Source organism: Phocoena sinus, chromosome 3 (genome assembly GCF_008692025.1).
Source record: "Phocoena sinus isolate mPhoSin1 chromosome 3, mPhoSin1.pri, whole genome shotgun sequence".
In the NCBI taxonomy this organism is placed as follows: domain Eukaryota; kingdom Metazoa; phylum Chordata; class Mammalia; order Artiodactyla; family Phocoenidae; genus Phocoena; species Phocoena sinus.
Genome location: NC_045765.1, coordinates 6,905,740 through 6,931,835, shown reverse-complemented (window position 1 = coordinate 6,931,835; position 26,096 = coordinate 6,905,740). Strand labels below are relative to the sequence as shown.

General features: G+C 52.1%; 1 protein-coding gene across 1 annotated transcript in view; it reads left to right on the top strand.

The window, feature by feature from the left end:
- The window catches only part of COL5A3 (collagen type V alpha 3 chain), a 38,668-nt gene extending 14,669 nt beyond the window's left edge, over nt 1-23,999 (top strand). The window contains exons 25-67 of the mRNA XM_032628853.1: nt 635-688; nt 791-835; nt 982-1,035; nt 2,875-2,919; nt 3,026-3,079; nt 3,209-3,316; nt 3,744-3,797; nt 6,274-6,327; nt 7,261-7,305; nt 7,479-7,532; nt 7,657-7,701; nt 8,090-8,143; nt 8,238-8,291; nt 8,421-8,474; nt 8,605-8,712; nt 8,886-8,975; nt 9,209-9,262; nt 10,125-10,232; nt 10,343-10,450; nt 10,540-10,593; nt 11,267-11,320; nt 11,968-12,075; nt 12,152-12,205; nt 12,397-12,450; nt 12,561-12,614; nt 12,727-12,780; nt 13,312-13,419; nt 14,092-14,145; nt 14,329-14,382; nt 14,776-14,829; nt 14,988-15,041; nt 15,240-15,347; nt 15,521-15,574; nt 16,066-16,119; nt 16,306-16,413; nt 16,703-16,756; nt 16,837-16,872; nt 17,340-17,393; nt 17,981-18,188; nt 18,269-18,381; nt 20,144-20,212; nt 22,686-22,925; nt 23,016-23,999. Of these exons, the coding sequence (XP_032484744.1) occupies nt 635-688; nt 791-835; nt 982-1,035; nt 2,875-2,919; nt 3,026-3,079; nt 3,209-3,316; nt 3,744-3,797; nt 6,274-6,327; nt 7,261-7,305; nt 7,479-7,532; nt 7,657-7,701; nt 8,090-8,143; nt 8,238-8,291; nt 8,421-8,474; nt 8,605-8,712; nt 8,886-8,975; nt 9,209-9,262; nt 10,125-10,232; nt 10,343-10,450; nt 10,540-10,593; nt 11,267-11,320; nt 11,968-12,075; nt 12,152-12,205; nt 12,397-12,450; nt 12,561-12,614; nt 12,727-12,780; nt 13,312-13,419; nt 14,092-14,145; nt 14,329-14,382; nt 14,776-14,829; nt 14,988-15,041; nt 15,240-15,347; nt 15,521-15,574; nt 16,066-16,119; nt 16,306-16,413; nt 16,703-16,756; nt 16,837-16,872; nt 17,340-17,393; nt 17,981-18,188; nt 18,269-18,381; nt 20,144-20,212; nt 22,686-22,925; nt 23,016-23,162 (3,243 nt within the window). The 3' untranslated portion in view covers nt 23,163-23,999. The remainder of the gene's footprint in view (nt 1-634; nt 689-790; nt 836-981; nt 1,036-2,874; nt 2,920-3,025; nt 3,080-3,208; nt 3,317-3,743; nt 3,798-6,273; nt 6,328-7,260; nt 7,306-7,478; nt 7,533-7,656; nt 7,702-8,089; nt 8,144-8,237; nt 8,292-8,420; nt 8,475-8,604; nt 8,713-8,885; nt 8,976-9,208; nt 9,263-10,124; nt 10,233-10,342; nt 10,451-10,539; nt 10,594-11,266; nt 11,321-11,967; nt 12,076-12,151; nt 12,206-12,396; nt 12,451-12,560; nt 12,615-12,726; nt 12,781-13,311; nt 13,420-14,091; nt 14,146-14,328; nt 14,383-14,775; nt 14,830-14,987; nt 15,042-15,239; nt 15,348-15,520; nt 15,575-16,065; nt 16,120-16,305; nt 16,414-16,702; nt 16,757-16,836; nt 16,873-17,339; nt 17,394-17,980; nt 18,189-18,268; nt 18,382-20,143; nt 20,213-22,685; nt 22,926-23,015) is intronic.
- Nucleotides 24,000-26,096: the final 2,097 nt, after the last annotated feature.

Here is a 26,096-nt window from a genome sequence, read left to right as displayed (position 1 = left end):
ACATCTGTTTCCATCTCCCATGAAAAACAGGCTTCTTTCTATTTCCATCTTAGTCTGTTCTTACCCCAACTTCTGTTTCTACACACCCTTGTGCTGCTGTCACTATTTCAGTCCCCAGTTCCTTATGACCTTACAGTTTCTTTATCCAAATCCATCTGGTCATAGTTTCTATGAGGCAAGATATCCGTTACCTCAAAATTTCAGGAGAGGATCTGATTGGCTTATCTGGGCCAAGTGCCCGCCTCTGGACTTGTCAATGGTTTGCAGGACATAGGGGGTCACCTCAGGCCTGCCTAGGCCCACACCCACACCTCTTCAGGTGGAGCTGTGGGTTGGAGGTGCTTCTAAAGGAAGAAGTGTGGCTGGGGATCCCCCAACCCCAGCATGTCTCTCACACTGTTTTTACATCCCTTGTCTCAGCCCTCCCAGAAGCAGAGGATTTCTGAGGCACAGAGAGGAGAGAGAGCTTGTCCAGGGTCACACAGCAAGTTTGGAAGAGCTGAGGATAGGTTTCCTGGCCAGTAGGATCTGTTTTTTCTCTAACCTTGAGGTAGCTGTATGTCTGAGTAGGGACGTTCCTGGTGGAATGCCAGGCTCTGAGACCCTCTGTCTTCTACTACTCATCTTCTTTCAGGGTCCCCCTGGGAACCCAGGAATTCCAGGCCTCCCAGGATCTGATGGCCCTCCGGTGAGAACTAGATTCTGGGAGAAGGAGGAAGGAGAAGCGGGGAGGCTTGGGAATTTGGTTGGCATATCAGGTCTCGGACAACTTAGAATGTTTATCTCCTAGGGTCACCCAGGTCATGAGGGCGCAACAGGAGAGAAAGGGGCCCAGGTAAGTGACCTGGAGATGGGCTGATTTGGGGATGAGGGTTGGCAGGCAGGGCCAGGAGTCAGGGGCTATTAATGAGGAGAGAGATGAGGGCACTGGGAACATGGAGGAGGGAGAACAGGATGGCACTCATCTTATGTCCATCTCAGGGTCCAGCAGGGTCGGCAGGCCCTCCGGGCTATCCTGGACCTCGGGGTGTGAAGGTAAGTGATACTTGGGGCCAGCAGATAGAGTTTTTTTTTTTTTTTTTGGCCGTGCTGCGCGACTTGTGGGACCTTAGTTCCCCGACCAGGCATCAAACCCAGGCCCTCGGCAGTGAAAGTGCGGAGCCCTAACCACTGGACTGCCAGGGAATTCCCTGCGGATAGGGTTGATTCACCAGCGTTGACCTTTGGAAGCCAGCTCTATCAGAAACTTCTGTGTGTGTGATGAGAGGAATCAGTCTGCCAGGCAAGGTGTGGTAGAAGTGACAATATATAGCTACTCTGGAGCTGAAAAGCCAAAGCGTAACAGTCGAGCATGGCTGTCACCTTGTAGTTGAGAACAGGTAAACCCATTAGAGGCTGAACCCATTTCACTGTGAGCACACACGTCACATCCAGGTCCAGGTCAGCACACTGTAATCAAGCAGAGGGTTGTTTGAAAGCTCAAGCCCAGAGCCATACAATCTGCAAGCCCAGAAATGCTAAGACAGGCTGAGAGCTGTACTGAATAGAGATTCACTGTTGACCAAGTGCAGGGACATTGGAATTCACATCTGTATGGTAGCTGAGCCCAGTTACATTGTAGCCAAGTACAGGTATCCATCACCTGTAGTCTAAAAACAGAGTTTGATGGTAGCCAAGAGCTGGCTCCTCCTATTTTTGCATTATAGACAAGCTTAGTTACACTATAACCAAGGAGGTGGTTCTATTGTAGCTGGCCACAAAATCCTGTGGGTGTCCAAACTCAGAGTTCCATTGTAGCCAGGCATGGTTTTCTATATATAGTCAAAGGCTATGTTGTCGCTGAGTCTAGTTACGTGGTAGCCATGGCCAGAGAACAGTTGTAGCCAAGCTCAGTTACATTGTGGCCAATGAATTGCCCTGTGGCTAGAGACAGTCATGCTACTGTCAAAACACACAGTTAGGGCTCCCCTGGTGGCGCAGTGGTTGAGAGTCCACCTGCCGATGCAGGGGACGCGGGTTCGTGCCCCGGTCCGGGAGGATCCCACATGTGGTGGAGCGGCTGGGCCCGTGAGCCGTGGCCGCTGAGCCTGGGCGTCCGGAGCCTGTGCTCCGCAACGGGAGAGGCCACAACGGTGAGAGGCCCGCGTACCCCAAAAAAACAAAAAAAACAAAACCAAAAAAACCACAGAGTTATATTGTATCCAAGTATAATTTTGTCGTAGTCACTGAGTTCGGTTAATATCGTGTCTCCCTGTGGCTGGAAACAGTCACGCTATTGTGAAAACACAGTTGTATTGTATCCAAGTACAATTTCATTTTAGTGGCTGAGCTCAGTAACACTGTAGCCAAGTGCAGCTTTTCTTGTGGCCCAAGCCCAGAATTTGGCTTGGGCAGCATCTGGGCTTGCACTGAGCAGTCTTGCTGTAGCCAAGCACAGACTCCCCTTGTTGCCAAGCACAGAGTTGCATTGTAGCCAGCACAATGGGAAACATTCCTTTGCCTTTAGAATGCAGCCGGGGCCTGGAATGTTCATCCTCTTTCTGCTGCCAGAAGGAACTGTGGACACAGTGTCCCCGGGAGATGGGAATCAATTACTTGGAAATTTGGCCTTCCCTGCACTCCCCCACACAGATGACCTTGGGAGGCTGCCAGTGGGCAGGGGCGGGGGAGAGGCAGCCTCTTGCACACCATACTAGCAGACTTTGGGGAAAGATAATTTCCTCTGGGGCTGACCCTCACCCCCCCTTCCTCTAGTCTGACATCTGCTTGGGACTCTCCTGGCTGTTTCAGGGCAGGGGACTGAGTCCGGGGCCCGAGTCTGGGGCCCTTCTTAAGTGGGGGGAGGGGGGACCTGAGAGCTTTTATATTTTTCAGGGTACCTCTGGCAACCGGGGCCTCCAGGGGGAGAAAGGAGAGAAGGTGAGAAGGGAGGGGATTCCTTGAGGGGGGAACCCTAATAATGGGGCTCTGGCTGTGTCCCTTCCCTGAAGCCTGACATCTGATCTCTGTACTATCTTCCACCCAGGGAGAGGATGGCTTCCCAGGCTTCAAGGGTGATGTGGGGCTTAAAGGCGATTGGGTAAGATGGCCTCCAGAGGAGGGGTCTGGTGGATCTAGGGGACTTGGGAAAGAGAGGGAGGGGGTGAACTGGGGCAAAGACAGGAATGACAAAGGGACTGATGTCAGGGCTTCTCCTTTTCTATTCCAGGGGCAACCCGGACCCCCAGGTCCTCGGGGAGAGGATGGTCCTGAAGGGCAGAAGGGGCAGGTGGGGCTTGCTGGTGAGGAGGGGCCCCCAGGCTCAGCTGGGGAGAAGGTGAGTGGACCTGGTCACCCCCTCTAGTCTATACCCCAGCTTCTAGCCTGCAGGCAAGGTGTTCCCTGGCCCTTTGCCTTCTGCCCTCTGCTCTTTTATCTCCAACTTTAGGAGGCTCTCAGCTCCTTCAATTCCCCAGCTCAGCATTACAGAGCAATTCCATGCACTTTATCTTATTTTTATCCTCATAACCACCACAGGCAACAGACGTTTTTACCCCCATTTTACAGAAAAGGAAACTGAGATTTGGAATGGTTGAATGAGTTGCCCAAGGACATACCCCTAGCAGGCAGGGGCCAGGACTTGAACCCATGTTTCCCTGAATCCCCCCCCTCCTACCCCTGCAACCATGCCCCAGCCTTCCTACCCCTCCCCCACTTACCTCCAAGTTGCAGTCTCTGACCTTTGTCCCATAATCTCTCTGCAGGGCAAGCTTGGGGTGCCGGGTCTCCCAGGTTACCCAGGACGTCCAGGCCTTAAGGTCAGAAGCTAGCAGGAGGGTGGTGGGCAGGGGCAGGGTTCAGAGACTGACTAACATCTGGAGGTCCAGGCTGTGGTCTGAGGGTGTGAGCTGTCCACCCCATGGGGCATTGAAAGTGTAAGATGTGGGCTTTGGCATCAGATAAACTTAGGCTCAAATACTCAGCCTTATCTGCTAAGTGACCTTGAGTAAGTCACACCTTACCTGCTAAATGATCTTGAACAAGTCTATTGAACCTGTTTTCTCAGTTACGAAAGGGAGATACCAGTAGTAGCTACCTCATCAATTTGATTATGATAAAATTGATGATTTTGGTGATAATAAAACTGTAGGGTCCTTCTTATTTGGTATGATTGAGGTTGGTTCAAACAAGTCAGTAAGGAGGAGAATCATAAAAAATACATATTTTACATATCTTGAATTAATTATAACTTAGAATGTACTTATGTAAAACTGTACGTTTGGCTGCCAATGTTTTGATGAATGAGGCTATTGGTAAGACATGTCTTTCTGCCTAAACCACACCCATATTACATCACTGATGATTTATAGTTTTTTGTTACATAAAGTGGAGCAGAAACGCAAAGACACTTGGGAAGAAATCTGAGTACAGAATCCTTCTTGAGTTCCACACTTTTGGTATCTCGATCTAGCAGTTATCTTGCCCATGCCTAATTTGACAGTGTTTTTTTTTTAGTGACTTCCCTTTACATTGAGTCTTTTCCATTTAACCTAGATTTTACAGATATCTTTCTTTTCCTTTTCTACATTTCATCAGTTTTTGTAAGGTTTCATTAAGTCACATGACCCCAGTAGCAAGGGCAACTGACATAAATAGGTTTGGGATTAACTCAAGGTATCAAAACTAAGAGCAGAACTCAGCCTGTTGGAACAGAAATTCATGGGAGTTAGAACAAAGCCTCCTAGCCAAGACTGATCAGTGCATCTTGGGCAACAAGCAATGAATACTTTACAGGAGGCCTGATATGTTGGCTTAGTTGAGACCAGTGTCTTATTCAGCTTGGGTTGCTAGAGTAAAAATACCTTAGACTGGGGCTTCCCTGGTGGCGCAGCGGTTGAGAGTCCGCCTGCCGATGCAGGGGACGTGGGTTTGTGCCCCGGTCTGGGAAGATCCCACATGCCGTGGAGCGGCTGGGCCCGTGAGCCCTGGCCGCTGAGCCTGCACGTCTAGAGCCTGTGCTCCACGACGGGAGAGGCCACAACAGTGAGAGGCCCACGTACCGCAAAAAAAAAAAAAAAAAAAAAATACCTTAGACTGGGTGATTTAAACACAGAAATTTGTTCTGGAGACCAGAAGTCTGAGATCAGAGTGCCAGCATGGTTGGATTCTGGTGAGGGCTTTTCTCCTGGTTTGTAGATGAACATTTTCTGTCTTTGTCCTCACATAGGGGAGAGGGAGAAGGAAAGAGAGAGAGAGAGAGAGAGAGAGAGATCTAGTCTCCTCTTCTTCTTATAAAGACACTAATCCCATTCACGAGGGCCCCACCCTCATGACCTACTTACTTCCCAAAGGCCCAACCTCCAAATATTATCACACTAGGGACTGAGGCTTCAGCATATGAATTTTGGGAGGACACAAACACTCAGTCCATAGCACTTACTAATAATCAGCATGAATAACAAAGACAGCTAATATTTCTTGAGCACATACTATGTGCCAAGTACCTTTAAAAAAAAACCCCACTTTCTATATATATCCCATTTAATCCTAACGAAAACCTTGTAAAGGAGGTATTGTTGGTATCCCCAGGCTACAAAGGAGACTGATGCTCAGAGGGGTCAATCCATTTGTCCAGGGCCACACAGCTAATTTAGTGATGGATCTAGGATTCAAAACACAGTGGGTGGTGAGAGGGGATATCAGAGCGTATGATGTTTTCCCTCAGGTCAAGGGACGATGGGCAGGAAAGCAAGTACTGGAGGCAGTTAATTAACAAGTATTGAGTAAGCCACCACCATGTGCCAGGCAGTAGGGAGTAAGACCAGAGCATTATGTCCTAGTCATTGAATAAGTAAACAGATGAGCAAGGTCATTTCAATACAAATATTATAGGGGAAACAAAATAGGACGTGATAAACAGAGCATGACTTGAGGATGCGGTGGTCAGGATGATGGCAGAAGGCTTCTCGAAGGAGGTGATGTCTGAATGAGATTTAAATGATGAGGGGTAGCTGGCTTTGTGGGGATCTGAGAGAAGAGCATTTTAGGCAAAGGCAGCCAGTGTAAAGGTCCTGAGGCAGGAATGTACTGGTATCTGAGTAGCATTAAAGAGGCCAGTGTGGCTGGAATGCAGTGAGCAAGGAAGGGGCTGCTCACTGGGGCTGGAGGGGCCAAAGAACTTTCTGGAATCACTGGCCTGGAAATGCCTGAAAAGATGGGGTGGCTGAATGGGGTGAGGGGCTAACGTCACCCACTCCTCACACCCACGTCTTCTCTCTCATTCTCTTTGCTCAGGGATCTATTGGTTTTCCCGGGCCCCTGGCACCATTAGGAGAAAAAGGGAAGCGGGTGAGTCGCAATCCAGGGGTCAGGGGAGAGGGAAGGGCTTGCATGAGAGGAACAGAGTGTATGGCTGTGCGTGATAGCACGTGGGGCCCTAGGTGGCTGTGTCTATGCCTGGAAGCACTTGTGTGCACACATATTGCCATGTACAATGCAGGGCACGTGTAGGTGATCCCACCTGGCATTACAACAAATGTGCCTGCGTGTCTGTGTATGCATGTGGATCCCGTGTGCCTTTCAGTGCAGATTAGATGGGGTCTGGGTGCTGCAGCCTAGGGGCCTGTGACTGGGTGAACGAGGGCACCAGCTGCACGTACGTTGTGTGACTATGGGCATGCATGTGTGAGGGGGTATGTCGAAGTGTGTGAAAGAATAGGGAAATACACATATGTGTGTGTTTCTGCACACCTGGGGGATTGTGTATACATGCATGCGTTGTTTCGCTACGTGTGCCCTGTAGCTGTGTAAATGGACATTGTGTACACGCACATGAGGGTTTGTATACTGCTGTGTTTATCAGGACCGTGTCCTCACATGATCTATGCACATACGTGTTTACACTGGATAGACACGTGTGCAAGGGACATATTACATGACAGGCTCCGAGTGTCATCTCGAAGCCGCGGTCCCCCCCTGCATGCTGCGATGGCATGCAGTCATGTGTGCATACCATGTAGCTGCGATAAATAAGTGTCTGTGTGAGCAAATGTGCTTGTATGTGTGGACCTGTAGGTGCAATCATAATATAATCGGGTGCCTGTGATCTTTGCGTAGTTGCATGTGTAAGCTGTACTTATGCGTGCGTGTGAGTGAAAGGCTTGCAAATGAATGTGGGGCAGGCATCTTTCCAGGTCTCTGACTGGGTGCATTTGTGTGTTTGTGTCATGTATTTGCGCCATCACCCTCTTCTGCTTCCCCCTCATCTAATTTACATTCCAGGGGAAGGCTGGGCAGCCAGGCCTGGAAGGAGAGCGGGGACCACCAGTAAGAAAATGGGGGCAGGGCTGGAAGGAGGGGCTGGCTGCGAGAGGAGAAGTGGGTGGGAAGAGGGTTTGGGTTACTTCAGGTAGTCATGGTGGGGGGACCCAGAGGACTCATCCTCATCTCCTAGGCTCCCCCACCCTCTCACTTCCAATGTTTGCTTCTTTTCTATTCAGGGCTCTCGTGGAGAGAGGGGGCAACCAGGTGCCACAGGGCAACCAGGCCCCAAGGTATGGGGTGGGTGGGTGGTCAGGCCCCCCCAAGCAGGCCCTCTGCCCCGGGCTCACCAAGTCCCACCCAATACCTCCTCGTTGAGTTCGTTCTGCAGCCTGAGTCTCATTCATTCTATCCTAGGGTGATGTGGGCCAGGACGGAGCCCCTGGGTTCCCTGGAGAAAAGGTGAGTGAGTGAGTGAGTGTGTGTGTGTGTGATTCTGGGTAGGAGACAAGCCCAGAAGGTGGGGAGACATTATAATGCAGAATGCAGAAAAAGCACAGCCTCTGAAGTCAGAGAGCCGTGAGTTCATGTCTTAGCTCTGCCATTCACCTGCTGTGTGACCTTGGGTGAGTCACTTAAGCTCTCTGTGCCTCAGTTTCCAACTCTATCGAATGGGAATAACCGCAGTCCCCATCCCAAAGGGCTGCGGTGGTGAATGAAGTGCCAACCTGTGCATAGAATGCTTGACCCCATGCCTGGCCTGCAGGAAGCACCCAACATGCTGTTGTCATTATGTGGGACTCAGGGGCAGGCGGGAGGGATGAGAGAATGATTTCTGCTTCCATTTCAGGGCCTCCCAGGTCTGCAAGGCCCTCCTGGGTTCTCTGGACCAAAGGGTCCCCCTGTAAGTGAGCTCACCCTGCTGGGGGGGAAGGGGGAGCCAGGCAGTGGGGGGACTCCTTGTTTGTGCCTCAACTCTCTCCCACCTTGTCCCTCAGGGCCCCCAAGGGAAAGACGGGCAACGTGGGCACCCTGGACCTAGAGGAGAATTGGTGAGAAACCCTTTGACCTCTGACCCATGACCCCATTAGGCTCTCCATTTCTTCCCCTCCATGACATCTCCATTTTTTTGTTGTTTTTGTTTTTTTTTCATGACACCTCCTTTTAATGTTTCTCCTCAGGGCTTCCAAGGTCAGACAGGCCCACCTGGACCAGCTGGTGTCGTGGGTCCTCAGGTCAGAGTGGACCCCACAGGTCTCCCTAGTTTTGCACCAGTTCGGGGATATTTGGGGGAGGGGGAGGTGATCTCAGGCAGACCCCCACCCCAGGCCACCTCCATTCAAGATGCGCCTTCTTCCTCTCCAGGGAAAGACGGGAGAAGCAGGGCCTCTGGGTGAGAGGGGGCCCCCAGGCCCCCCTGGATCTCCTGGTGAACAAGGTCTTCCAGGCCTGGAAGGCAGAGAGGGGGCCAAGGTGAGACCCTGCCCCGCGGGAGATCTCATCAAGTGACCCCAAAGGTCCCTCAACATCCCCACGGCACCTCCAGGCTGAGAATCAACACCATGGGGCAGGGGGCCCAGACTCACAGATTGAGGGGAGACGCCCTCTTCTCTGGAGTCTGACCTCCCTCTTCTGCACTCCTCCAGGGGGACCTGGGACCACTGGGACCCTTTGGGAAGGAAGGGCCACCTGGACGCAGGGGCTTCCCTGGTCCCCAAGGAGCCCCCGGGGACCCAGTGAGTATCGTTTGGAGCCCCTCCCGAATGTGCCTGGCTGGGCTGTGAAGCAGAGGAGGAAAGGGGGGCCCAGGGGAGGGGCAAATGTGATAGTAAAGTAATGGCTGCAGGAGGGACAGAGCCCTGAACCTCAGTGGCCGGGAAGCGGGTGGGAACTCTGAGCCCCCCAGAGTGAAGACAGGACCCGGGGGCACCCCTGGGAGTCTCTCGACTGTGAATCATCTCCTCCTCAGGGACCTACTGGTTTGAAGGGTGACAAGGGCCCTCCCGGCCCCGTCGGGGCTAACGTAAGTGTAAACCCGTCTGCTGTGTGGCGGGCAGGGTGCAGGGGTCTCAGGGTTTCTGGGAAGCTGGGTAGTTTCCTCATCAAGTCTGCTATTTGGGGAGCCAAACAGGTCGGGGTCACGGCCAACTCTGCCGCTCACTGGCTGGGCAGTCGTGTCACTGTGCGAGCCTCCGTTTCCTTGTCTGTAAAATAGTCCCATCCCCTAGATGATCGTAAATCTCAATGAGATGATCCGTTGGGCACATACTTACCTGCGTGTCAGACATCAGCGTTTAAAAACCTTCTTTCTCCTGGAGTTTACTACGATCTAGCCAGGGAGATAAGAGATCAGCCGCGATGAATGCCACAAGGCAGAATAGCGCAGAGTAAAGGGGAGAAGGGGAGAGCCGTTGAAACAGGCAGGCCAGGGAAGGCCTCCTGAGAAGGTGACATTTGAGCTGAGACCTGAAGGCACTGAGGGAGGAGCCATGTGGGTGTCTGGGCGGAAGAGTGTGCCAGGCAGAGGGAACGGCATGTGCAAAGTCCTGAGGCTGGAGGAAGCAGTGAGGAGGGCCGTGTGGCTGGAGGGGAGTGAGCCTAGGGTGAGTGGGAGGAGATGAGAGCATAGTCGTGCAGGACCTTGTGGGCTGCCAGGAAAACCTTTTTTTCAACAAGTGGGGGTGGGAGCCCCAGAGGGATGTGGGCAGGGAGGGGAGGCACGTGCGCTGACTCAGGTGTTCACAGCGCCCTCTGGCTGCTGTCTGGGGGAATAGATTGGATGTGCTGGTAACCACCTAACTCAGGGCCTGACTGCTTGAAAACCCTCCAATAAATGAGAATTACCACTACTGCTATTATCCCTGACCCCTCACCCCTGTTTTCAGGGCTCCCCTGGGGAGCGCGGTCCTGTAGGCCCACCAGGGGGCATTGGGCTTCCTGGCCAAAGTGGAGGCCAAGGCCCTGTTGGCCCTGCAGGCGAGAAGGGGTCCCCGGTAAGTGCCTGCCCCCCATCCCCCAGGCATCCCCCAGACCCAGCCCTCTACATATCAGGAGCTCATTTCTCCCCTGGCCCCGACATACCCCTTTCCACTCCGCCCATCAGGGTGAACGCGGCCCCCTTGGTCCCACTGGCAAAGACGGGATCCCAGGGCCCCTGGGGCTTCCTGGATCCCCTGGAGCTGTGGGGCCTTCTGGCGAGGAAGGGGACAAGGTGAGAGAGAGTTCATGGAAGGGGAGGGGCTGAGGGGAGGATGGGGGTAGAGGGAGGCATGATCCTCCCTCATCCTGTTTCCTCTGCAGGGAGAAGTGGGAGCCCCAGGTCACAAAGGCAGCAAAGGCGATAAGGGGGATGCGGTGAGTGGGGGGCCCCAGTGAGGGGGGTGGTCCTCGGGGAGGGGAGAGGGATGTGGAGGATGGCCAGGGGGAGGCCACGGAGCTTCCTGCCTTCATGAGACCCATCTTGACACCTGCAAGTGACAGAAGCCACTCAAGCTACCTGGAATAAAGGGGCTAACTGCACCCCCAGCTTCCCTCCGGAAATTCAGCTGTAGAACCCAGCATCAGGGAGCCAGCTCAGTCCCTCGGTCCTGGTGGGACTTTTGGGCAAGCATACTGATGGGCCAAACTTAGGACACATGCTCTGTCTGGTCCCATGAGTTGGTAGCTAGGAAGACAGGGTTGGGGGAGGGAAATGCAGCTTTTTGGTGGGGGGAGTGGACAGGGGTGCAGTGATTGACATCTCTAGTGTTTCCACCCCCCCTGCCCCAGTCTTGAACCTGAGGGGTTTTGGGGTTTTTTTTTTGCTGTACGCGGGCCTCTCACTGTTGCGGCCTCTCCCGTTGCGGAGCACAGGCTCCAGACACGCAGGCCCAGCGGCCATGGCTCACGGGCCCAGCCGCTCCGCGGCATGTGGGATCTTCCCGGACCGGGACATGAACCCGCGTCCCCTGCATCGGCAGGCGGACTCTCAACCACTGCGCCACCAGGGAAGGCCCTGAGGGGTTTTTGACTCTGTTCCCTCCTCCAGGGCCCACCTGGACCAACAGGGATACGGGGTCTTGTGGGACACCCAGGCTCCCCGGTGAGTGATCCCAGTTTTGTGGCCATCCCCTGGATCCCTAGTGGGAAGGGACAGTGTTCTCCATGGTGACTCAGGCCCAGACTCAGCCCTGACACTGACCTACCCCTCCATGCCAACACTCAATATGAACTCACCCCAGAATCTGACTCAATCCTGACCTCAACCCCTGAACCCCATCACAGCCCTAATCTCAATACTGCTTGTGACCTTAACCTCAATCCCAACTCAGACCTGACCTTCACATCCAACAGTAGCCGAACCTGACCCAGTCTTACCCTTAACCCCAGTCCTGACCCACCCTCCAATGCAGACCCCAAACCTGGGCTCAAACTCTGATTCTACCTTGGCCCTAACCTCAAACCCTACCCTACGTCTCAACCCCATCTGGACCTTCCCCTCATCACCTTAACTGACCTCAGCTTGACCCTGACTCACCACCCAATGCAAAGGTTTTAGAAAAACTTTGACTCAACCCTTGACTTCATTGCTAATCTCTGATGCTTAACCTGCATCCCCAACTTCAAACCCAGTCCTGACCCTCTCCAAACTGAATCCCAACCCTGAACCTCAATCCTGACTTTGGCCTTGAGCCTCTCTCCGACCCCTGACACAGACCCTAACTGTGCCTTGCCCTGTCCTCCCCCCAGGGGGCAGATGGGGCTCAGGGACGCCGGGGACCTCCAGGCCTCTTCGGGCAGAAAGGAGATGATGGAGTGAGAGGCTTCATGGGGGTGATTGGCCCCCCTGGCCTGCAGGTAGGTGTCTGAGTTTGAGGGTACAGCCTCTGGTCCTTCCCACTTTGTGCCCCAAGTTTGCCTCTTTGTTCCACAGGGGATGCCAGGCCCTCCTGGAGAAAAGGGGGAAGTTGGAGATGTAGGGCCCATGGTATGGACAATGGGGGAAAATGGGGTGGTGATGGTAGGGCGGGGGTGGCCATTAAACCAATTTGGGGGGGTCACAGGTCACATTGTCATTTTAAGGATCATGTGGGTCACCAGCATCAAGGGTGGTGTTTGTGATTAGTGGAGCTTTGAAGGACCATGGGGTCACTGGATGCTCTTCTGACTGTCCCACAGGGTCCCCATGGAGCTCCAGGCCCTCGGGGTCCCCAGGGCCCCAGCAGATCAGAGGTGAGGACTCTGGGGGAGGGCAGGATGCCTCAGAGGTGAGGACATAGCTTTCCCAAGAAGGGGCTGTTGGGATTGCACAGTCCCAGCTGTACCCCTTGCTGTCTCTCCAGGGTCCTCCGGGGCTGCCTGGGGGAGTTGGTCAGCCTGGAGCAGTGGGCGAGAAGGTGAGAGAGAGAGAGAACAGGAGTCTGCCTGGGGTGGGGAGGCACAACCAGTCCTGCCTGGGGGTGGCTGCCAGGATGGGAACTCTTCTCACCTTCACTTTGCCTCCTGCAGGGTGAGCCAGGGGAGCCTGGAGACCCGGGACCCCCAGGAATCCCAGGCATCCCTGTGAGTGACCTTTGTCCAGTGTCCCTGCACCCATCTCAGGGAATCCCTGACCCCTGGGCATCTAGGGCCACCATGACCTCTGCAGCCCTAAGTCACCCACTGACCCAGGACCTACAGGCATCCCCCGTTATCTTGATGACAGAGCCCTGAAAGGTATCAGGGTTGCTACACAAAGTTCTCTAGGTTGTATACTGCACAAGGGTGTAGGGCTGAGGAGGCAGGTGGGGCTCAGATCTAAACCACAAGCCCTGGCTTGGGGATGAGTTGCCCAGAGGGGATCCCTTTTCTGATTCACTCCAGGGTGGCACATGGGCTAGCCCAAATTTGCCCATGACCTCTGGGCAACTGGATCATCCTGACCCCTGACTCCTATAAATCCTAGATTCCTCTGACCTCTGACCCTTGGGCAGTCTAGGCTACTCTGACCCCTAACCCCAGGAAAGCCCCAGGCCACCCAGATTCCCGAGTCCAGGTATGCTAACCCTTGACCCCTGGAGAGGCCAGGCACCTCTGAACTCTGTTTCTGAAAAGGGGCCCAAGGGAGAAATTGGTGAAAAGGGGGATGCAGGCCCATCTGGGGCAGCTGGACCCCCGGGCAAGAAAGGCCCCCCCGGAGAGGATGGAGCAAAAGGGAACGTGGTGAGTCCTGGGGGACATGGAGGGAGAGACTCGGGGAGGAGCACATGTGTCACCTTGAACCTGCTCCCCAACTTCCAGCCGGGGTGGGGGGGTCCCATCCTCCAGTGTGCTGATTCCACAAGCAACCCGGAACATGGCTGAGTAAATGAATGATTGAAGGACAGAATGAATCAATATAGAAATGGAGTGGTTATATATCATTGCAGTAGGGGAAACTTGATTCCACACTGAGTTGTTCTAACAATGCTGGGAAGGTCAAGGTTGAGACTCATGCTAGGTCAGAGTTGGCTGATGAAGGATTTGCCATCAGGGCAGAGGTGGAGCCCCTCCCACCATGGCGATGGGGCTCGGGGTTGGGATGGAGGACAGCAAGGAGCTTCGGAGTCTGAGGGACCTTGATTTGAATCTCACCACCCCGCCACTCGCCGAGTCCTTTCTCTGAGGTCAGTTCTATCTGTGAGTCCCAAGCCTAGAGGATGCAGTGAGATGATGCATGGAACATACTTAGCTCACATTAAACACGAGAATGTTCCTTCTACCAGGGCTGGGATTTTGTGTTTTGCTCACCAGTGTATCCCAGCAACCAGAACTGTGCCTGGGCACAGTTAAATGAATGAATGAATGAACGCTCCGTCATTCAGAGATATAATTATCCATCATTCTGTGTTCCAGGGCCCCACAGGATTCCCAGGAGACCTAGGCCCCCCAGGAGACCCTGGGGTTTCGGTGAGTGTGACCCCTCCTTACTCGAAAGCCTAGCATATTCCCTATTCTGTTCCCATCTCCACAACACCCCCACAGACCTGGGCAAGGTCAATGGAGGAAATAACCTTCACATTCCTCCAAACCTCACCCCTAAATTCTCATGTACCCCCATGACCCCTTCCGACTTTGTTCCTCCCACCACAGGGTCAAGATGGCCCCCCAGGGGAGAAGGGAGACCCTGGAGATGTGGGGGGACTGGTGAGTAGGGGAACAGAGGATGTGGTGCATGAAGAGGGGGGTCGGGGCTGGTGGGTGGGTGAATTGGGGGGTCAGGAGAGTGGGTTAATGAGGTACCCAGGGCCCTTGTAGATGCACCTGCTTTGCCTCTCTGGGTCCTCACCGTGAATGTGAGTAGCTTGAGGGTAGAGGCGGGAGATGGCTGGTGCTGGGTGATATGTGGGGAAGGCTGTCTTCACATCAAAGGCATCTTGATGGGGATGTATATATACGTATAACTGATTCACTTTGTTATAAAGCAGAAACTAACACACCATTGTAAAGCAATTCTACTCCAATAAAGATGTTTAAAAAAAAATAAAAAGGCATCCTGAAACCGTCATCCTCAACTACCCTGCTGGTTATAATCTCCAGGGTCCACCTGGTGCTTCTGGGGAACCCGGTCCCTCTGGGCCCCCTGGCAAAAGGGTGAGTGATGAGTACCCCACCACCACCTCCTGGCTGCCCTGGCTCCAACTTTGTTCCATTCACTCTCACAGCCCCCCCACTCCCCGCTACAAACCCCCCACTCATCCCCAGCGCACCCACTCACCTCACAGCCCCCCACTCACACTTTCTCCCCTAAGGGTCCTTCTGGTCGCACGGGTCGAGAAGGCAGAGAAGGGGAGAAAGGTACCAAGGTGAGTGCCCCCTGCCAAGGGGTGGGGGGCCCTTGTCCTGACCTGTCAGCCAACAGTTGGGCCATCAGAATGGGGAGAGGCCTGGGACACAACGGGTGCTCCAGTTCCGACCCCTCCCTGCTGGTTCTTGGCTGGCGGGTCAGGAGGCAGCCACCCCCTGACTCTCTCTGCCCCCTCCCCTGCCCCTGTGCTTTTCAGGGGGAACCAGGTCCTGACGGGCCCCCAGGGAGGACAGGCCCAGTGGGGACTCGAGGGCCCCCTGGGCGTGTCGGGCCTGAGGGTCTTCGAGGGATCCCCGGCCCTGTGGTGAGTGGGGTGGGAACAGGGACAGGGTCGGGGGGGCGCGGATCCTGCCTTCCTTATGTGCTCCCATCTTGTAATTTCTCACCATAGTTAGAAGGAGCTGACCCTGGTGGGCAGCGGGACATCCACATTGAGTTCTGGCAGAGTTCAGCCCCCCATGTTCTGCTTTGCCCTAGGGTGAAGCAGGCCTGCTGGGACCTCCTGGACAGTTGGGCCCTCCTGGCCCCCTGGTAAGAGACTTCTTTGTCCCTGAGGTCCCAGCACTGGGAACCACACTGGGCATCCAGTGAGCATCTAGTGACCATGGGTGTTGATGCTGCAGACTGACCACTCATTGACTATCCATCTGATGGTCAACCCTGACCACCTATACTAACCATCTCTTCTGATCACTCATCTCAGTGGTCTACACTGACTATCCACACTGACCCTCTATCTTGATGGTCTACATTGACCAAACAGACCACCTATCTTAATAGCCTACACTGACCATCTACATTGATGTTGACCACTGACCATCCAAGTTGGCCGTGCTCCAACAAACCCCTTCATTCATCTCTCATCGTCCCTCCTCTTTCTTGGCCATCATCCCCATGACCACTTCCCTGGTAATTCCATTTGAAACCTGGGTAATTTCCCATTTGACCATCCCCCAGTCACTCACATGGACTTTGCGGCTTTCTGTTTGAGACTCACCAGCTGACCCTAACTCTTCTTCCAGGGGCCCTCTGGACTCCCAGGGCTGAAGGGAGATGCTGGCCTCAAGGGGGAAAAGGTAAGGATACCTCCTTCCATTATTCTCCTCCCCCACTTAACCCCCCTCTCCTCCACCCTTACCTCCCTCTGTAGCCAGAGGGCTAGGAGATTGGAGTCTCCTCTACTACTCCAAGGCTCTAGGAGAAAAATCTCCCAATCCCCCGCCCACACTTCTTCCCCAACATGTGCCTCTTTTATCCTCCAGGGCCACATCGGATTAATTGGTCTCATTGGCCCCCCTGGGGAGGCTGGTGAGAAAGGGGATCAGGGTTTGCCAGGAGTGCAAGGCCCTGCTGGCCTCCAGGGAGAACCTGTGAGTGTGTGTCCTGCCTCGAGTGGGAAGATTGTGTTCAGAGGGTGGTGGGAAGGCAGAAGTGGGGCTTGTTTGGAGACTGTGGGTATGGGGATTCGGGAAGCCTGGGTCTAGAATGATAGGGGTTGTGTCTGGAGAAAATGGGGGACTCTCTCTGGGGACTTGAAGGTTGAAGTCTGCATCTGGGGTTTGGGGTCTTCTTTGGAGGGAACTGGAAGCCTGTCTGGGGGATGTGTCTGGACCATAGGGATGAACCCTAACAATGATGACTCTGATGTCCTTTCTCCAGGGTTCCCCTGGTCCCGTCGGCTCTCTGGGCCACCCTGGACCCCGAGGTGTGGTGGTGAGTATGAGGGATTTGTGGGGTGGGGTCACCTTGTTGGGCCAGCCAGGACTCCGGCTCTCCCTGTCTCTACCCCACAGGGTCCTCCAGGACAGAAAGGTTCAAAGGGGTCCCTGGTGAGTACTCACTGTTCCCTCGGGCTCCCACATCCCAGCTTCCCAGCCCCCTTCACTGCGCTAGAACCCTCAGGGCCTTTGCATTCATTCATTTATTTTTTCAGTCAGTCAGGCATTCAACAAGTATTTCTTCGACACCTACCATTGTATTTTATCAAATCTAAGATGCCATCCATTGTAAGATGAGCCATTATTTTATAAACTGCTATGGAAGAAAACAGTTCTACCAAGTAAACTATGACTTGTCACAGATGTTAAGATGATGACTTCAGAGGTGTTCACATATAGAAAGAAAATGTGCGGTTTATGCTTGGTGCTGAAAATTGCATGTCCTTACCCCCAGTGCTGTGTGTGTGTGTGTGTGTGTGTGTGTGTGCGTGTGTGTGTGTGTGTGTGTGTGTGTGTTTGTGTTGGCAGGCAGCGGTCTCCATAGACAGAGTTCACACCCAAATGACTTCTCCCTACAGGGATCCCAAGGTCCCCGCGGAGACACTGGACCCCCAGGTCCCCCCGGCCCCCAGGTGAGTTACCCAGGGACTGTGTTGGAGTGTGTCCCCCTTGGGTCCCTCAGTGCCCAGAACTGGGTGGAACACCAGGTGTTCAGGGGGTGCAGGTGGGGTGGGAGGTGGCCCCAAAAGCTGAAGGAGGATCTGAGCTGTGTGTAGGGCATTGGGGGGGACATCCATGGGGGCTCTGACCGTATCTCGTATGTCCATCTCTCCTGGCCTTTCTCTGTCTCTATCTCAAACACTTGTTTCACTATTTTACCTTTGTTTCTCTCTTCCGGGCGCACCCTCTCTCTGTCTCTCTCTGTCCTTGTCTCTCTCTCTCTCCTTTGTCTGACTTTGTGGTTCTGTCTCTTTTTATCCTCTCTCCACTTCGGCCTCTCCCCATCTCTGAGCCCTTCTGTCTCTCTCCTTCCCGTGTCTCTGTTTCTGACTGTCTATCTCTCCTTGTCCCTGTCTCTATCTCTCCCTCCCCTTTCTCCTCTCCCCCTACCCCTGTGTCTTTCTGCCCCCCACGTCTTTCATTTCTGCCCCTCTCTCTCCCTGTCTCTTCCTCCTGCGTCTCTGATCTCCTCCTCTCCTCCATCCCCACCTCCGCCCAGGGTCCATCCGCGCAGCTGCACGGGCTGCGCCGGCGCCGGCGCTCGGTCCCGAGCCCGGGAGTCCCGGAGGGCGCCCTGGAGGAGGTGCTGGCCTCGATCACGTCGCTGAGCTTCGAGCTGGAGCAGCTGCGACGCCCTCCGGGCACGGCTGAGAACCCAGGCCTCGTGTGCAGCGAGTTGCACCGCAACCACCCGCATTTGCCCGACGGTGAGGTTCCGTCCCTCCCCCGGTGGGCGGGGAGCCTTGGGGTCCGCCCGGCTCATCCGCCCTACCTGGCTCTGCGGCAGGGGAATACTGGATTGACCCCAATCAGGGCTGCGCGCGGGATGCGCTCAGGGTTTTCTGCAACTTCACAGCGGGAGGAGAGACCTGCCTTTACCCAGACAAGAAGTTTGAGACCGTGAGTACCTCTGGGGGTGAAGTGGGAGGTGGTGGTCGTGGAAGGAGGGACCAGATTCTGGAAACCATTTCATTCATACCCTGTCCACACACACACACACACACACACACCAGGCGTTGACTGGGACTTTATTTTTCCTTCAACTAACATCTATTGAGCACCTACTGTATGCCAACTCCTTGAAATGCTGGGGTTACAGCAGAGAATCCAAAAAAAAAAAAAACTGCTTTGCTTTTATGGAGCTCATTTTCTATGGGGAAAGACAGATAAGAAAATCTAGTAAAGAAATCAATAATGATGGAGAACCTTGAAATAGCAGGTATGTGTGCCAGCCCTAAGTGCTTGGCTGCATTAACAACCACCGATGTGGCCATTCTGTTATCATCCCTAAAATAGGTAACCAACAAGAACCTACTGTGTAGCACAGGGAACTATACTCAATATTTTGTAATAACCTATAAGGAGAAAGAATCTGAAAAAAATAGATATGTATGTATGTATAACTGAATCACTTTTCTGTAACCTGAAACTAACACAACATTGTAAATCAACTATACTTCAATTAAAAATATAAAATTCTGTTATCATCCCCCAGACAGGGAAACTGAGGCACAGAGAGGGACAAGATTACCCACGACAGTCTGGCTCTTGTCCCAGCCCTTAACCACGCTCTATTGTGCCTCCTAACCTGCTGTCTTATAGGCCCCATGGGCTCACTGCCCTCCACCTGGTTCCCCAGAAATCCTGAGCTTCCCCATCAGGGAGCCCTGAGCCTAACAGCCTCTGACACCAAGCACCAGGCTTGGCTATAGAGGGCAGTGGGTGTGCAGTGAGCTTCTGAACCCTGGACTGCTCAGACTGGAATCCAGATCTGTCACCTCAGTTTTTTCATCTGTAAAGTGGGGTTCAAGAAAGTATCTACCTCATAGGGTGGTTGTGCCATTGAGGCGCCAATGAACATATCAGGGGACACTGAATGAACACTGACCATGTGTGTCGCTGTGTTAATACCTCTACTGCAGGTAAAACACATTGTAAGCTCAGGGCCTGCAAAAGTGCCCAATAACGTCCTTCTTATTTATTCTTATTTTTTACTGGTCAGAGCCCTGGTTTAGTGGGAACTCAGATACCCTAGTGGATGCAAATTTAGACGAGCTCACTCCCACCCAATTTATGGGGGCTTGAGGGCAGGGCTTGATCTCTAAACAGTTGCTGACACCTGAGGCCTGATCTCTCACCAGCTCATCTTCCTTCTGCCCAGAGAGAGGCTGGGGCAGGGAGTGAGGAACATTCTTGGTTTGGGTTCCCCAGACACAGACCCTGAGATGAGGGTTTGACAAGGACAAGTCATTTATTTAGGAAGTGATCCCAGGAGGGGTAAGTGAGAGGGGCCAGGGGAGGCAGCCAATAAGGAGTGTGCTGTTAAAACATCACCGTTGGACACCCAAGGCTCAGTCACTGGGGACTTCCAGGAGACAGTGTAGGGTAGGCTCCTGGGAGCTGTCCCCCACCTCGGGGAGAGGGAGCCGGGGCATTTATCCACCAGCTCTCATCAATCATTGGTGGAGGCTGCCTCAGAAGGCGGGAACACCCAGCCTCTTGGGTCCGTCCTGTGCACCAGCCAAGTCCAGTCCAACAGTCAGAGAACAGACTGAGAGTCCCTGATATTTACAGTCAGTAGCTTTCATTGTGGGGAGATAAATGCAGAAAGGACATGGTGGCCCCCTGGGGCACCTGCTACACCGTCCCCTCCATTCCCCAGGTGAAACTGGCCTCCTGGTCCAGAGAAAAGCTGGGAAGCTGGTATAGCACATTCCGTCGAGGGAAGAAGGTGAGTTGCCCTGGAGGCCAAGGTGGGGATGGTATAAAAATTGGTGGGAACCAGCATGGGAATTGGAGGAGATGAGATGAAAAGGATAGACTCACTTTGCCTCTTGATGATCACAGCATCAGATGTATGACAGGGCAAAGCACAGGTCCTGGTGGCGATCCAGAGGCAGTGCTGGAAGGACCTGAAGGCTTCCTGGTAGAAGTCACAGCTCAGCTGAGGTCTAAGGAATAAGTTGGGTTGCAAGTTTGGGAGGACAAGGAATAGTGTTCCAGGCAGATGGAACAGGATATACGAAGGCCCAGAGTCAAGAGAGGGCCTGGTAAATTTAAAGAAAAGGTGACTTGCTGTGCTCTAGAGAGTGTGAGGGGGAATGTGGTAGGAGAGGAGGCTGGGGAGGTGGGTGTGAGCTAGGCCCACTTCCTCAGAAAGATCTATGAGCAGTAGGGAGCCATGGAATGTTTTTAAGTGAGGGAGGCACCGAGATTAAATCTCTGTGATAGAAAAATGCCTCTGAGCTGGTGGTGGTGGTGATGGGGAAATTGGAGGCTGGGAGACCCAGAAGACTGATGTGTTGGTCCAAGAGAGCAAGGAAGGGACCAGGCTGGAGCTGGTGCTATGGGGATGGAGAGGAGGGCATGGCTTAGAACAACCTCTAAGAGGGCGAGTCAGTATGACCTAGTAATTGATGGGATGACAAGTCAATAGGACCTAGTAACTGATGAGATGGCACGATAGTAATTGATGAGGTGAGTAACTGATGAGATGGAGGGGAGGGAAGGGATAGGGATGACACCCAGGTTCCTGGTTTGAGGGACTGATGTCTAGTGAGGTTCTGAGATATGTAAATGGAAAGAAGGTCAGGTTTACAGGATGGAGTGGAAATCTTGGGTTCATCTGGGATTTGTTTATGTAACATATATGTGTATGCTAAACGTTGGGAGCATAGCAGCAAAGAAAAGTTCCTAACTTCATGAAGTTGGTATTCTACTGGGAATAGGACCAAGGAAGCAGACAGACAATAACCAAGGAAACAAAGCTATAATATAATGTCAGGGTGTATCTTGGTTTGGGTTCCCCTGAAAGAGACCCTGAGGCAAAGACTCAATTGCAAGGGGTTTACCGGGGACGTGATTCCAGAAAGCATCAATTGTGGAACATGAAAGGGTACAGGGAAGAGAAGGAAGCCAGGACGCGTTACCAAGCCAGTTATCTCAAGTTAATAATATATTTTATGTAACCCAATATACCCAAAATATTGTCATATCAATATAAAGATTATTGAGGCATTTTAAACTTTCCCCCTCTGAGTTCTTCGGAGTCTGGTACATATTTTATATTTATAGCACATCGTAATTTGGGCACTAACTTTCCCTGGAAGTACTTAGATTGCATAAAACCTGCAGTTGAAAAAGTAGATTCACATCCTCAAGTTGTTCCAAACCTCAGTTTTCTGATAAATGGATTGAAGCTCAGTTATCAGTTATAAATTAACCTTACAAGTTTTAAATTAAATAATTAAATAAAAAAAAATTTTAATGGATGGACCTAGAGATTAGCATACTAAGTGTAGTAGGTCAGACAAATATATGATATCACTTACATGTGGAATCTAAAAAAATGATAGAAATGAACTTATTTACAAAACAGAAGTAGACTTACAGACATAGAAAACAAACTTACAGTTACCAAAGGGGAAAGGGGAGGGAGGGATAAATTCGGCGTTTGAAATTAACAGATACACACTACTATATATAAAATAGACGAACAATGAGGACCTACTGTATAGCACAGGGAACTATATATTCAATATCTTGTAATAACCTATAATGAAAAAGAATCTGAAAAATAATATATATATGAGTATATGTGTATATATATATATATATATATATACACACACACATACACAAATAACTAAAACTTTTCACTGTAAATCAGAAAATAACACGACATCGTAAATCAACTATACTTCAATTTTTTTTTTTTTTTTTTGCGGTACGCGGGCCTCTCACCGTTGTGGCCTCTCCCGTTGCGGAGCACTGGCTCCGGACGCGCAGGCTCAGCGGCCATGGCTCACGGGCCCAGCCGCTCCGCGGCATGTGGCATCTTCCCGGACGGGGGCACGAACCCGCGTCCCCTGCATCGGCAGGCGGACTCTCAACCACTGCGCCACCAGGGAAGCCCTTATAGTTCAATTTTTAAAAAATGAGTGCCAACAGAAAAAAATTAAAATTTAAATAAAGTTTTGAAAACTTTCTCAGTCTCACCGGCTGCATTTCAAAGACTCAATAGCCACACGTGCCTAGGGGCTTGCAAGAGAACCGTGGACGGCCGGATGGCTGGTGGGGCTGATAAAGATGAGGACGTGGCAGGGCGGGCAGGTCTGCGGTGGGTGGAGATCCTGGGAGGTGGGTACCTCAGAAAGAGTAGAGGCGAATGGAGCACGCTCACCTCTCCTTTGTCCCGCCTCCAGTTCTCCTACGTGGATGCTGATGGGGCCCCGGTGAGTGTGGTACAGTTGACCTTCCTGAAGTTGCTGAGTGCCACAGCCCGCCAGAGCTTCACATACTCCTGCCAGAACTCGGCCGCCTGGCTGGACGAAGCTGCAGGAGACCATGGCCGCTCTGTCAGTTTCCTTGGGACCAACGGGGAGGAGCTGTCCTTCAACCAGACGGCAGCAGCCACCATCACTGTCCCCTACGATGGCTGCAGGGTAAGGGAGGGGTGAGGGGCTGGCCAGAGCAGGGCGGGAGGCTGTGGCTACCCTCCCCCTGACTCAGCATCCGTGTCTTCCCACGGTCAGCTCCGGAAGGGACAGACGAAGACCCTCTTCCAGTTCAGCTCTTCCCGAGTGGGATTTCTGCCCTTATGGGACGTGGCGTCCGCTGACTTTGGCCAGACGAACCAGAAGTTTGGGTTTGAACTGGGCCCCGTCTGCTTTAGCAGCTGAGAGCTTCATGGGTGGGAGGGAAAATGAGGGAGCCCCAGATGGGGCACATTTGGTGCTGAGGCTTTGAAGCCATCACATTTATCGTCTCCTGGGACTGTGGAGCCGGGGGAGAGTCTGTTCATCACCGTCAAACAGTATTCCTTCTCCATTCCGGGGGTCTGGAGGCTGGACTCCCCTGGCCCATGAGTCCCGTTTCCCTGCACTTCACCCCGGCTGGCATAACTGTAGTCTGGCTCTGTCTCCCCTTCATGCTCACCCGATGCTCAACTCCCTCCCCTGACCCCCATGCAATGAACTTCTAACTCAGAGCTGATGAATGCCCCCCATGCCTGCCTCCCACCCCTCAGTCAGTGCTCTCAACACCCTTTGGTGCTACCTTCCGCATAGTTAAGCACTGGATGTCTCCTGATCCCAGGCTGGGACCTCTTCACTCATTCCTATTTTCAGGTGGGTTCACAGTGAACGGACTGAAGTCAGACGACAGAGGGAAGTGGGACTTCCCTGGGCTGAGCTGTGTGTTCCTTCTGCTGCCTCAGCCCCGCTAGCTCTGAATACTGCTTCCCCCCATATCTCCCCCAATGCACCTTGCCATGCCAGATGGTTTGGGGGCCAAGATGGTGGGGGGTAAATCAGGATCCTAATGGTGCTGCCCTATTTATACCTGGGTCTGTATTAAAAGGGAAAACCCCCTCTGTTGTATATTTCATCTGCTTCTTCCTTAGGGAGGGCTGGGATATGATGAGAGAGATCCATTCTAGCGTGATCCCCAAGTCCGCTCCCCACTGCCCTAGGCCATAGGGCATAATCTCAAGTCTGAGAATAAACCAGTGAACTGTGTCCCTGTCTGCCTTTCATCTGACGCTGGCCATATCTCTCTTAGGGTCAGGCTCTTGTCTCACCCAAGGAATCTGCCACCACCTGTCTTAATAATTGAGTCTTTTGGTAGAGGTAGCTTTGGGGGTCGGGGAACCTAATTATAATGGGATTCACTGGAAGTGATGGGCCTGTTTATTAACTTAGGCTGCTAGAGGAAAAGTTAAAAAAATAGTCAGATCTCTAAGAGAGCGGATCTTACATGTTCTCAGGACAAAAAAAGAAATGGTAAATATGTGACATGAGGGAGGTGTTAGCTAATGTTACGGTGGTGATCTTTTTGCCATATATAAGTGTATCAAATCAACATGTTATATACACTTTAAACATCTACAATGTTATATGTCTATTATATCTCAATAAAGCTGGGGAAAATTGTGAACCTATTAGGAAGACATTTAACTTTAAAAAAGAAAATAGACAGATCTCCATGTTGACCTTGATTGGTCTTGGAATCACTGCCTGAGCTCAGGGGATGTATCAAGAGGTGACATGGAATGTGGTTTTGGTTTGAGATAAAACGACTAGGGGTCAAAGGTTTGGGTGGCAGGTCAAGGGAGTGAGTTGGGGGTGAAGAGAATTGAATTATGAGTTGACCCTTGTGGTGAGTTGCAGGCTAGGGGTTAAGGGTAGGGTAAATTACATTGAAGTGGGTTGAAGATAAGTTGAGTTGGAGGGTGGTTTGAAGTGTGTTGAATCAGTTTGGGGATCTGTTGAATTGGGGGTTGGAATGATGAGTGGATTGCATTAAGGGTTTGGAATTGGATATTGGGTTGAATTGAATTAGGGTTGATTTAAGAAGTAGAATGAACTGAGTAGAGGTAAGTAGGGGTTACTATGAATATGGGGTAGGGATTGCCAGTGTGGTAAGTTAAGATGTGATCAGTTAAGATGAGAGTTGGGTTTGGGGTGACTTGAATTTGGGGTTAGATGTTGGGTTGAAGGTTTTAAAAAACAGATTTATTGAGATATAATTCACATACCATATAATTCACCCATTTAAAGTGTATAATTAAATGGTTTTTAGGGTATTCACAGACTTGTGCAACCATAACCGCAATCAATTTGGAACATTTTCATCACCTCAGAAAGAAATCCCATATCCGTGAGCAGTCACCCATCATCTCCTCCAAACCTCTCAGTGGTAGGAAACCACTAATCTTTCTGTCTCTGTGGATTTGCCTGTTCTCCACATTTCATATAAACGGAATCATACAATACGTGGTCCTTTATGTCTGGCTTCTTTCATTTAGCATAATAATGTCACAGTTCATGTTGCAGAATGCATCAGAACTTCATTCCTTGTTATTGTTGAATAATAATTTACTGCATTTTGTTTATCCATTCAGCACTTGATAGACATTGTTGAGTTAGGAGTGATGGAGGGCTGGTGTGAGTTAAGTTGGATCAGGTGGGATTGTGTGGGTAGAGGTAGCAGGTTGGAGTGAATTGCCTCCCTCAAACCCAGGGCTTGGGACTTCCCTGGTGGCGCAGTGGTTAAGAATCCACCTGACAACGCAGGGGACATGGGTTCGAGCCCTGGTCCTGGAAGATCCCACATGCCGTGGAGCAACTGAGCCCGTGCACCGCAACTACTGAGCCTGCACTCTGGAGCCCGCGAGCCACAACTACTGAAGACTGCAAGCCACAACTACTGAAGCCCACGTGCCTAGAGCCCGTGCTCCGCAACAAGAGAAGACACCGCAATGAAAAGCCCGTGCACCGCAACGAAGAGTAACCCCTGCTCACCGCAACTAGAGAAAGCCCATGCCCAGCAACAAAGACCCAATGTAGCCAAAAATAAATAAATAAATTTATTTTAAAAAAAACCCCAAACCAGAGCTTACTCAGCTATTCCTGCCAGCAGCCCTCTGAGGCCACCTGAATACTTGCTCTAGATTCCTTTATTCATTCCATAAATGTTACTGAGAGTGCTAACTCTATGAAGAATATTGATGCCCAGAGGTTAATCAATGAGTTCATCCCTTTACTCACTTATTCATTTGTTTAGCTCTACTGAGTGTGTACTAAGCACTAGGCATTGCTCCGGATGCTGGGGAT